Source organism: Sus scrofa, chromosome 13 (assembly GCF_000003025.6).
Source record: "Sus scrofa isolate TJ Tabasco breed Duroc chromosome 13, Sscrofa11.1, whole genome shotgun sequence".
Taxonomy (NCBI): domain Eukaryota; kingdom Metazoa; phylum Chordata; class Mammalia; order Artiodactyla; family Suidae; genus Sus; species Sus scrofa.
Genome location: NC_010455.5, coordinates 44051541 through 44064666, shown reverse-complemented (window position 1 = coordinate 44064666; position 13126 = coordinate 44051541). Strand labels below are relative to the sequence as shown.

Genomic DNA, 13126 nt, shown 5'->3' with positions numbered 1-13126 from the left:
GCCTATTTCTCAAACCAAAGGTCCAAATCTTTCCTTAAGGTTTTAAATTCCACCATTTCCCTACTTGGTCTCTATCAATTTTAGGGAATACAAGCCTTTCACTAGGGCCCAAAAATTTCACCCAAATCTTCTTGCAGGGCAGATTCCCTGTGGTGAAAAGTTCTCCCTCAATCTGTACTAGTGGTTACCATGCACCAGAATGAACCTTTACTAGCCTCTGATCTGGGCTCGCCCTTGTACAGAAAGACACATTTGCCTTCCTCTAAGAAGCCAGACTTCTGAGTAAGGAATAAGAAGTAGGGAGATGCTGGGAGGAAAAGGGAAGATATATGGCTGTGAAAGGTAGATAATGACTCTGTTTTCTCCCTTACCACATGTCTTTATAGATCAGCTACCTCAAAGATAGTGTATCTTGGTAATTTTGAATCCTCACCACCCCCGCCCCCACCAGCCCCAGGTCTCAGCCTCATGCCTGGCACATAGTGGCTGTTAAGTAACCTTTTTACGAACAGAAATTAGTCAACTGCACGTGTCCAACCTGGCACTGGACGCATACATGCCCTGATGTCCCTTTGCACTGAGGCCCCCAACAAAAGCAGAAAAGAGCGAGCATAGGGGCAAATACATCCCTGGACCTCCAGATCCAGAGGGTAAAATGTGAAGAAATCCTTGGGTGTTGTAAGACACAGAATCTACATTAGTAAAGCCTAGAACACTGGCTGTCCTCTTTGGCACATAGTAAAAGGGCCTTGTTCTAGAAGGACAAGGACATTATTTTATAGATGTAAATATTCAGTGCCAAAAAGTCAACCAGGCACACCAGATTTCCAAGTTTCTAAGCAATTTAAACCATTTGTTTGATGGACTTGACAGGCTTCTAGTCGAGTCTATATCAGGTCCTGTGTGCCACACAAAATAAGGTGCCCTAACTCTGCCCTCAGAGAGTGAGTGAATTAAGTGACCTCTCCATTTATGGTTCTTCAGTCCAATAGAGCCCTCTCAGTCCATATTAATTTTGCATTCAGCTTCCTCTTTTCATAGCCGCACACTCCAAGGGCTATGAACAGCTCTCCTGTGAAAACAGAAGACGATTACTTCATTGTAAGGGAGTGATTTAGCATTTCCATTTCTCAAATTGGGCCGGAACTGGCACACAAACCTCCGAAGATCAGCACAGGGACCTGTCCAAGTCAGTCCCCATCAGGCCTCCTTTTCACAAAACCAGAAAGTGATGTATTTTCCACGTAGCTTAAAATGATCATCATGATTAGAAAGCTCCTTCAGTGCACCGAGTCTCTAGGAGCCAAGAGAGATTTATCTTTAACATGATCATATAATATATAGGAGTGTTTTAAGGGTTTTTTTTTAAGTTTTTTTTTTTCTTAAGAACTGGGCTTCCAACCTTAGAAATTATACTTGGCTTTCCTGCATGCACCCAGGGTGTGTTAGCAAGTTGGCATCCTTTCCTGAGCTAACTAGCTGTGTGGTCCTCCCTATGCACTGTTAGAAAACTGCTACAAATACCTCTTAAAGCAGTGCCTTCCTGGTGGCTGTATGATCTCCAGAACCTGACAGTGAACAGTGCTGAAAAGATGCTCTGGACGAAAGGAGCTTTAATAAAACCACTTACTAACCACGTGCTTTTCTTTAAAGACTTGTGATGATGTGACCCACTTCTCTGAAACCTTTTAAAATCTAACTGGTCCCCTTTACAAAGTTGATAGCACAGATTAAATCTCACACCTCTATTACCAGCTGGCCACATCGGATTAGGTTTTTCCTGTGCGCAGTTAGCACATTGATGGGATCATAATTTGACCTATGTCAAAATTATGTCACATTAAGTTTCCACAGTTGTACAGTACTTGTGATGGTAAGTATATTATGACATTTTTACTTATAAAAAGAACATATTCTTGTTGCAAAATAATGTATTATATTGCAAAAACATACAAACAGGCAGACATAGTAGAATTCCCCCAGGACCATTCCTAATTTTCCTCATCTCCCCAAAAGTAGCCATCTTATTTTTTTTTTAAGTCTTTAAAGCAATGTAATAAGCTAGTTGGATTTTTTTTTATGTCACTCTCTTTCAAACTAGAAAGAAAAAAAAATAATAAATGTCATTTGAGATATTCCCCACCCCATGAGATATTTTTGAAGATCAGAAGCTGCTTTTTTGTGGGTTTGGGGTTTTTTTTGGGGGGTGGTTAATGAAGTGATTCAAGGTAGTTGCCAATGTGCAAGAACTTATATATGCTCTAATACTGTAATTGGGTTTTTGTTCATTCATTCATTCTCCTGCAATTAGGGTTCTCCATAGCATGTAAACTATAGACTGAAACAGTCCAAGCTACAGGTGTTCCATGTACTGGTGAGAAAGGAAGGGTTTACGTGGCCGTCTCTGTGAATAGGCCTGCCTTAGCTGGGGAAGTCATTTTAAAAGGAACACATGTGAAGTCATTGTTGATTGAAACTGATTACAGCCTTCAATTTTCTTTTTCACTGACCCCTCAGAAAATGTCTCCTCCACCTGCTGCCATCTGAATGCTGAATTGGTCTTTTCCTACTTTGTTTTAATAGAACCAGGATTGCATTTGAAGTTAAGCTGCAAAAAACCAGTCGATCAACAGATTTTCGAGTCCCACAGTCAATATGCACCATGTTTAATGTTATGGTTGATGCCAAAGCTCAATCAACAAAACTTTGCAGCATGGAAATGGGCCAAGAGGTAAAAAAAAAAAAAAAAAAAAATACAGATTTTTCCCCCCCTCCATTGATCATGTAGAAGAAAACTTCACAGATTCCTTCCATCTACACTAGTCTGCTAGTTTCAGAAATATACTCTAACATTTGTGGATTAAGCCACAGATGAATGTTTAGTATCTGTTTGTTAAGTAAATCTCTAAGGCATGTACTGATGACTCTGTTACACACTTGAAAGTGATTCTTGGCTGGAGTCGGGGTGGTCGTAAAGTTCCTTTAAGTCAGATGAAGTTTGATGACCTTATTTATTAGGCTGGCATCACCAACAGATCTGTTTGCCAGAATACAAGTCATTTTCACATTTGAAGTGTATTTTATCACTTTGAACATCTGGACAGCAGGAGAGCATGCCTCCTACTGTTAAGCAACTTCCAGGATATATAACGCTAGATCACCCTGCTACCTAGTCCCCAGAGAGCAGGCTTGGAATTTCCAAGAAATCACAGACTTTAATTTTCCTTACGACTGAGTTCATTGTGAATCTTCTCTGACCAAAAAGTTTAGTCCTTTGCTAAGTTTCCAATTCTAAAGTGGTATTTAAAAAGTAAAGGAGAAAGAAACAGCAACTTGGGCTTGATTAAAGACTATCATGATCATTTTTCTCTGATGGCCTTAAGCCAGCTAGATATTCATATACCAATTTAGAATTAATTCAGAAACATTTCTGGCAACTCTCATGTTGTTGCCAATTGGCATAAATTGCTCCTAAATCAGATCTTTCGATACCAGCCTTACATGCTCAGAATTTTTACTAAATTGTATTTGCTCCTTATTCGTTATTTATTTTCTCTTTTCAGCACCTTCCATTTTTAAATGTGGGTTGGTGGTATTCTCTTCCTGGCAAGATCAGCTGTAACCTTCTTCCCCCTCCAAATCAGTTTCCCCAGCCATCCCTGTTAGCTTCTGCTCCTGGTTGATTTTCTTTTTAGGGACCTTCCCTAGGGGCTCAGTTCTAGGCCCTGGGGTCAAATGCAGGGTGCCACTGGCTCCATTTGCTTCATGTGAATGACCTAAAGCAGTAGTTCTCAAATCTCTGAGTGTATCAGACTCACCTAGAGAGCTTTTTAAAACCCAGATTGTGAAGTCTCAAGTTTCTGATAGGTCTGGGTTGCAGTCTAAGAATTTGCTTTTCTGATGAATTTCCCGGTGATGCTGATGCAGCTGCCTGGTCTGGAGACCACATTTTGACAACCACTGGTGGAGACTCAGTATCCAAGAAGAGTTAAGGAGAATGGCTGAGGTATAAAGAACAGCCTCCTGAGGAAGGCATAGGTTAGGTGTCCAGACCCTGGGGTGTTTGCCCTGACTGTGCTGCAAACTGTAATCTCCAAGCCTCCTTTTTTTGTGGGGGAGGGAGTGACTGCACTTGTAGCATGCATAAGTTCCTAGGCCTGGGATCAAACCTGAGACAATTTCAAATCCTTAACCACTAGGCCACCAGGGAACTCCTCTCAGCCTCCTTAAACCTCAGTTTCCTCATCTGTAAAATGATACCACTATTTTAGTTTTATTTAGGCTGTTTTTAGCTGCAGAATTGATTCTTCACACCTTACTAAGAAGGCTAGCCCACAAAACAAATAAATGAGAGCTGTTCTGGATGAAATGAGAAGCAGGGGTCAAGGAGGAGTGGGCCCAGAGCACAAGCTACAATATTCCTCTTCACCTTGGCATTTCTTCACCACCCACCAATCACCTACCCCCCACCCTTCTCTGGGGAACTCTCAACAACCTCATAGGCTTTGCAGAGCCCACTTTAAAAACCCTGTTTTTGGTGATCTTTAAAGTTCATCAAGAACTCTTCAAATTCAAACTTTCCAGAATCTCATCCCTGCTGAACTTTTCTCCCCTTGAACTTTTTTTTTAAGTGAGAAATAATTCACATACTATAGAATTCACCCTTTTTAAGTGGACAATTCAATAGTTCTCGGTATATTCACAAAGCTGTATAACCATCACCACATTCAATTATAGGACATTTTCATCACCCTCAAAAGAAACCTAGACCTGTTAGTAGTAATTTCCCAATCCTCCCTCCCCAACCCTAGGTAACTCTCTTGCTATCTCAAAGGATTTGCCTATTATGAGCATTTTATATCCTGTGTAGCTTTTGGTGACTGGTTTCTTTCAAGTGGCATGATGTTTTCAAGATTTATCTATGTTGTTGCTTCCTTTTATAATATTAAATAATATTCTGTATATGGATATACCACATTTTATCACTTCATCAGTTGATGTACATTTGAGTTGTTGCTACCTTTTAGCTGTTACAGGTAAAGATGCCATGAATACTCCTATACAAGTTTTCATGTGGACCTATGGTTTTCAACTCTCTTGACATGTCATTGCCAGGTCATATGGTTACTCTATGTTTAACTTGTCGAGGGTTAGTCAAACTGTTTTCCAAAGTGGCTGCACCATTTTATGTTCCCATCAACAATGTAAGAGAAACTTCACCAGTGCTTCTTATTATCTCTTTTTAATAGCGATCCTAGTATATGTAAAATGGTATCTCATTATGGTTTTTATATGCAGTGATATTGACCAGCTTTTCATGTGCTTTTGGCCATTTGTATATCTTCTTTGAAGAAATGTCTATTCATTCAAATCCTCTGCTCATTTTTTAAATTGGGATGTCCTTTATTGTTTATTCATAAGAGTTCTTTATATAATCTGGATACTAGACCATTATCATATATGTAATTTGCAACTATTTTCTTGCCTTCTGTTTTGTTTGTTTATTTCACTTTCTTGGTAGTATTCTTTAAAGCACAAGAGTTTTTTTAAGTTTTATGGAGTCCAGTTTATCTGTTTGCCCTTACAACTGCTTGAGAGGTCCATTTTAACTCTTTCACAAGGACGATGTCATTCAGGGTAGGGAAGGGTTGCACTGCCTCCCTTTCCCCTTGGCAGCTTTACACTTCCTCTTCAGATTGTCTCAGTTGTGGTTGTGTTTAGAGAACTCCCACATACCTGGTCGGATGGCTTAATGATTGCTTCAAACAAGCCTAGTCATTCAGATCTTTTGTTTTTGAACTGAGGTTTGAGGAGGATTATAGGAGTTGGGAGGAGATTGATGGAAACCCTACTGAAAATCTGATGAAATGTATGAACCCATTTCCCAGGAAAAAAAATACCTTGACACAATTTCACTATATAATTGTAGGGGACCTGTGGATCTTGTTAGGACAAACTTTAGACCCTGGTTGGAAACAGGTAAGTTAGGACAGACTTTAGACCCTGGTTGGAAATAATAAGCTGGTTTTGTCACAGTGCACCCTGTCTCTTATCTTTACCACTAATCACATTTGTCCTGAAGTAGAATGACCTTGGCTTAACCTTGAAGTCTTGGTCTTCTAGAATAAATTATCTAGCAGCTTAAAAACTATATCAAATGGACTCCACACCTTAGCTGCCAAACTACGTGACCTTGAGCAAATAAGTAAGCAAGTCACTTACTCTCATAACCCAGCTGTCATCATTCATCAAATGAGAGATAATAGCAGACAACACTCAACCTTTGAGAGACATGGAGTTTGTCAAAATTAGGCATAAAGCTTCCTAATTTCTGGCTGTGAGATTAGAAAGTTGTCTTGGATATTCCCCAATAGTAATATTTTTAAGGTTAAGTAGCATTAACTACTTCTTCCTGGACACTGTTGTATTTGATATAACAGAAAAGACATCCATTTATTTACCCCTAAATGACTCAAGTGCTGTTTGTTTGTTTGTTTTTAAAATGAAAACAATAATTGAGACTCGTAAGTGTTTTCCATTTTCCCAGAACTAGTGCACACACACCCAGAGTAAATGATCTTTATTAAGGGCATCCAATTCTGTATTCTAGTCTCTTATTCTTATCCCAAGCCTGTCACTTGCCCAGACCATACTAGCGAGACCTGTTATGCCATTTCCCCATAGTATAGTTGAATCAGAGACACCTAAGTGGCCAGATTGTGAGAAATGAGGCCTCTTCTGACCTTAAAATTCCAAGTGACTGAGAACAGTGAGAATGAAGCCAGACATCATTGTCTATAAATACATACCTCCTCTGAAGGACCTGGCTCTATGGCTGTGACCTTGAGTAGAATTTTAATGGGATGTCTCATGTGAACAGTCTCTTCTTAATTTTTATCTATTTATAAAACAGGGATATTCGCCTCCAAAGTAAAACTAAGTTGTTGAAATGAGATTGGCCAAGGATGGCTGGAAATATCTTGAAACGGGGGGAAGAGAAGTCCAGTGTTTTTAGGTAGCTTCGTTTTGTGATTATTGAATGGTACTCTCACATTATATATAGATCTAGTTACTAATACCTGCTTTCACCTGGATTCCAACTCCCTCAAAGTATTTGGACTAGATACTGACCAGGTGATACAGTATTGTCCAAGTTTAAGATCACTTCCTGAATTTCATCCCTGGGGTAAAGTCTCATTTAAAGGCAGCTGTTGAAACATTTGTTAAGCATACTTTTCCATCTTAAATATTTATTTTTTAATTAAAATTTGTGAAGCACCAATAGAGAGGAAATTGTGTATTAAATAGTTTCTCACTTGGTCTAGTGTGTTTTCATCTCATTTCCAAGGTCAGATGGTCTTAACAGAAAGACAACATACACACAATCTGTTCCATGACAAGGCAAAATGTGCAGCACAGGAAGTCAAGTGGAATAATTTTCACGAAGTGACTGTGAATTTTCAGTAACTTAGCTGATCAGAAGCAGAAGTAAACTCTTCAAACTTTCCATGCCATTGAAGATGATTTGTTCCCTGGTTGCCATCATGACCTAGTGCCCCAAAATGTAACTTAGGAATATTGTTATTATTATTAGGGTCAAGTCAATCTAAGAAGGCCAACAGAGAGGACTGGAAAATGCAAAAATAGTAAGGATACCTATTTATACCCATATTAGGATGAAGAGAGAATTGGAAAGTTCATCTGACTGTAAGAAATTTTGCAACAAGATAATCTATTTGGGGGATGGTAATTAAAAGATGCCCCAGTCATATTTATACCCCTTCCTGGAGCTTCATATCTGCATAGAGGAATATATCTCCCAAGAAAGAGCAGAGTGAAGGCAGAATACTTACTATTTCTCCAGAAAAGCAAGCCCAATCAAATAAGTCTCAGGAGCATCTGGTCAAAGGAATATGTGATTTATAACTACTTGAATTGCTTTGATATGTATCCCTTTGCTACATGATAAGCAGGGTAGATACTATCCTGCTCTAGTCTTTCCCAAAGTAGGTTTTATTTAACTCAAATTATAATTTACATACAATAAGATGTATAGATATTGGATGAGTTTAGAAAAATCTGTACACCCTGCTAGTGAATTAGTAATTGTAGTAATTCTGCCAGATCGCAGAATTCTGAGTTCCTAACCTGTGTTTACAAACATGGTTTCATGAGTTTGTTAGGTGAATGCAATTTCTATATTCACAACAGGAATAAATAATCCTAGCCCCATTGAGGAGATGAGGACCAATGGAAATTGACATACTCACATTCCCTCTGAAATAAGAGGCAGAATAAGCATAGCAAACACATGTTTTCCTAAGTAGAGCAAAAGAAAGGTGCAGAGGAATGGAGACATAATATTCATATGGACAGAAAGGGAAAGACGGTGGTACCACCTGGAGAAAAGTCAGGGCCATGTTCTACATGAAAATATCGGAGGTCGCTTCCCGTAAAGCCACCATGTCTCCATGTACTTTAGCTTAGATTCCTTAGAGAATGAAAAGATTTGAGGTTCTCCCACTTCTGAAGAGAAAGGTTGTTTGTCTTTTGAGAAAGAATTACACTGTTAACTCCTCAGATCTAGAGCCTAAATCTTCCTTGGTGCATGGAGAATGATTTGCTCTTGGCTCTGTTTGCCATTTCAGCCAAGTGTTTCAAGAGATTATTTCTATTCTCAGTGATGTTCTCTGGTTGGTTAGAAGCCCCTCATTTAATGTTTCACATCATATTGTTTTGCCCGCAACTAGCTTTTCTGGGTTAGTTAAACTCATAATTAATTTAATAAATCTGAATCATTTATAGCAATTCCAAAGAAAAGCAAGCAGAGTGAGGCAGTCACATGAGGAGGGAAAGTGAGCGTGTGATTCTGGATCTTATCTCAAGACCTAAAAATGAATTTGGAGCCCTTTCAATACTCTTGAATTCTTTCGCTCTGACATCTTTCTTTGTGTTCCTAGCACAGAATTCTGCAGATAATTTTCACTTTTACCCTCAGGTTTATGCCACTTACTAGTAAATCCTGTCACGAGGCTAGTGGTAGAGCCAACATGCATCCTAATTCATCAGGCCTATACAACATGGGCCATTCACTTTATTATTTTCCTCTAATCAAATACAAGGAAACTAAAATGAGATAGATAATTGAGCAACAAGACTATCTCTCCATACTCTGATCTTCTCCTTGATGACCTTGAACAAATAATCACACTTGAATTGCAATTACAGTTGACAAAATGTCTTTGCATCTAGAACCTCAACTTGATCTTCAAAATAGATTTATGAGTCTGAAAGCAGAACTGCCTAGAAAAGATTTAACCCTGATGTTTAATCATCATCATCATCATCATGTAATGAAGATAATAATAATTTGACAGACCTGCTAAATACTGTTATACAGGTTTGCCTCATTCCCTTTCCAAAATCAGTCATATTTACTGGCATCCCCTTCTTGGTCCTAGGTGGTAGTAGTAGTATCTGTGTTTTTACAGATGAAGAAACTGAGCTATATTTTCTTAGACATCATGACTTCCTAACTTCTTAGTGGGACTTTATCTAGGTCTTCCAATTACAATCAAAATTCACCCATGACCTTAAGTGCATTAACTTAATTCACATCCCTTTGCTCACTTTCAATAATTCTGATTGCCAGTTATCAGAATATCAAACCACATTACTATGCCTTTTTATTTCTGTATGTTTTCATAGCTTTTTGGATGGTTTGTTTAATTTTTATTTTCTTATGTGTCCTTTTGTCCTAATTTTTATTTGCACTGTTCCTTTTTCTTTTCTATTCCTAATTAATCATCCTTCTGAAAGTTTGCTAAAGAGTGGGTAAGTGCATTTTCCTTTCCAAATAGCAATGTTTTGCATTGTTATTTTTTATTAAGGAAATATGGAATAATTCAAATGGATACTAAAATGATCTAATAAATGTCAAGGAGCTGGCATACACTGTCTTCTGTTGAAATCGCTTTTCCTTTTCTCCTGGCATTTGCAGCAGATTTTTGTTTGTGTAGGGGTTTGTTTTTGCATTACTATTTAAGTTTAATTGACAGCGGCAGTTAGAGAAATTGAAAAACTTAGCAGCCATCTCAGGAGAGGCTCTAAACCTGGGTCTGCTTATACACAAATGAAGAAAATGAGTGGCTGCCACAAAGGTCCTGAAAGAAACACTGCCATCACACTGAGTCCACACCTGAGATAGAACTGGGAAGCTCTGAGGCAGGATCCCAACAAATCTGTTGGTTTGAGAACAGTTTTTGCAAAATCATTCAGTGTCTTGGTCAAATTCCTTTCAGAATTTGTGACTCCTGTCACATTGCCCAGCAGTTTCCCAAAGACAATTTTCATCCCCTGTATTAAATGATTCTGGTATCTTGCTTTGTAAGACCCAGATCAACACACTGCCAGGAGAGCCGTTAAGCCATCCATGCATGCTATTTGTAAGTGTATGTGTCCCCACGTATCAAAGCCAGCCAAAGCTTTGAGTCAGGAACGAGGCGCCTGATGATTTTTTAAAGAGGTTCTGATCTTTTTTCATCAAAAGACAGAATCAGAATCTTCCAGCTGCTTCTGGAACTATGGAAATAAACTAGGTCTGCAGGCCAGGCTTTATTTATAAATTGTGTTGTCTAAAAATTACCAACGGATGTGATGCCGTCACCTTCTAACATGCTAATATTTGTCTTTTCTGTGTTCCTTAGCATCAATACCATTCAAAAATAGATGAACTAATTGAAGAAACTGTTAAAGAAATGATAACACTCTTGGTTGCAAAGGTAACCTTCAGCTTCAGGTGAAATGTTTCATTGTGAATATTGCTTTGTTATGTCTGTGTTTCCATTAAAATGTAACACGTTAAAAAAAGTTGCGCTGAGTACTTGTATTTCTCAGGAAATAAGATTGTACGTCACCCAGCCTCAGCTCCGAATGATGTTTCTGATGATTGCGAGCCGTGTGAAGATGAATTGATGAAGTGACATATGTTACCTTAATAAGAATTTGTCCCCAAACGTTGCACTAGGTTATGTGGGAAATATTTGTTTGGTTTTTCAGCACTGACAAAGTTAGATTTAAAAAAAAAAAAAAAAAAAAAAAACCAGAAAGTTAAACGGTAATAAGGAATTCTGCCATCATGAAAACCCCCTTTCCCCTAGTTTCACATGCAGTGAGAGTCATAATAAAACATAAAAGTCAGATAAAGCTATTTCAGTCACCCTCATGAATTATAGAATTTTAACTAAGTAATGCTGAATGGGAAGACATTTATATTTGCCAGTGCTGAACTTCTGTTTCCCCCAAATTACTGATAAAATACAAATAAAAATAGATTGGATTAAATGTAGTGCTAATATGTAACGTAAAAACTGCTTTGCGCAGTTTTGGATTTTGAAAAGTGCATTTAATATTATCGCATGCTATATGCAACTCAATAATATTTTGTCACTTTGCACTTCTGTAACACTCTATATTTGCAATCACATAATAATGAAGAGAAAGCCGAATAAGTCAAATATTTCTATGTAAAGCCAGTCTCTTCCTTTCCCCAAAGATATGAACCAAATAATAGAACTTACAAACGAACGAGGGCTCACTGCTGGTGTCTGGGAGGTGGGGAAATGTTGCTCTTTATTGTGAACAGTCACAGTTTGAAATAATCATGCTTTTTTGCTGTTTTACTAGTTCGTTACAATCCTGGAAGGAGTGCTGGCAAAATTATCCAGATATGACGAGGGGACTTTGTTTTCTTCTTTTTTGTCCTTTACCGTAAGTAAAGAGCTTCTTTCTTTTCAGTTTTCGCTCTAGTTGGGGTTTGAGTTTAGGGAGGGGGGCTGCTGTGTCTTGTTGGGTTTTGGTTTGTGTATGTGTGTGAATTGTGGTCAACCACCAATGTAGAATAATAACAGGAAAAGCCACAGAACATTTCATGACAGTAGGTAATCGAAAATCATTTCATAAAATACATGTGTGTATACGCACGTACACAGACACACCTACATATGTCTTTACATGTGTGTATCCACAGGGAGAGGTGCTGGCCTCTGCCACCTTAGCTGTCCCAGGGAGATCATTTAATGTTTCCAGGCGATCATTTCCTCATCTGCAAATGAGGAAAATTAATTTTAAAGGTTCCATATGGAGATCTACAAGTCAGATAGAGCTTGTAAATAGATTTTATTTGGTCCTCATTGCATTGGGTACACTTTTCTTTACTGAACGATTTGCCCACGCTTAAGAAAATTCAGAGGTGTCACTGTTCCAGGGTTTCTTTGTAAAGTGAACGTTCAGCAGCTCTGGGCTGTGTGTGTGTATAGCAGCCGTCCTCTGGAGCTGAGTCAGGTGGTCCTCACAGTCCAGGATATTTATTTGTCACTTTCCTATAGCCCCTCTTGGCTTTTACTCATTCCCATAACTACCTCGGCTTAGGAACATGAGTTTACAACTTCTGGAGCTGATGATCCAATCTTTATACATTCTGAGAGTCTCTAATTCTGTGCCAGAACTGGGCATAAGCACAGAGGTAAGCTAGGTCATGGGCAAAAGCCAGCCTAATTCTCTGTAAGCAAGTGATCAGTGGAGATGGTCACTATAAATGGACTGCTTGGGGGGACTCAAATGTCCCATTCCTCGTGCTTTCTTGTCATTTCTGAGAGCAAGGTTCTTGCTGGCTCTGAAACCAACTGTTCCCCTCTAGCAACACCATAGGAAAGGCAATCAGTTTAGGACCTACTACTTCTAGGTCTTTAAAACATCTCTTCTAGGAGATGAAGAATCTCCTAGAGAGGCACTGAATGCCAAGACAAGGCCCAATGCAGGTCAGAGAATAGCGCATCATCATCTTTGGAAACCAACAGAACCAAGTTCCAGTCCCATTACCAATATTAACCAGCCGTGTGATCTAGTTATCTCATCCTCTCTGAGCCTCAGATTGGTTTCAGTTTTGGTTTGTAGGAGGGCCATTGAGCCCGTTTGTTTTTGGTTTACGTGTACGTGTGTTAATTGTGGTCAACTACTAATGTTGTGTGGGAGTGGGGCATGGATAATATTTTCCATAACCTGCTGTTGTGAGGATAATAATGTTAAGCGGAAGAGTTCAACATAGTCCTAGCACATAGCAAGCCTC

At 38.8% G+C, this 13126-nt stretch overlaps 1 protein-coding gene across 41 annotated transcripts in view; it reads left to right on the top strand.

The window, feature by feature from the left end:
- CADPS (calcium dependent secretion activator) overlaps positions 1-13126 on the top strand; it is a 503292-nt gene that overhangs the window by 418319 nt on the left and 71847 nt on the right. For all 41 annotated transcript variants that reach the window (XM_021069125.1, XM_021069167.1, XM_021069161.1 and 38 more), the window contains 3 exons: positions 2584-2731; positions 10707-10781; positions 11686-11769. In XM_021069125.1, coding sequence (XP_020924784.1) covers positions 2584-2731; positions 10707-10781; positions 11686-11769 — 307 coding nt within the window. The remainder of the gene's footprint in view (positions 1-2583; positions 2732-10706; positions 10782-11685; positions 11770-13126) is intronic.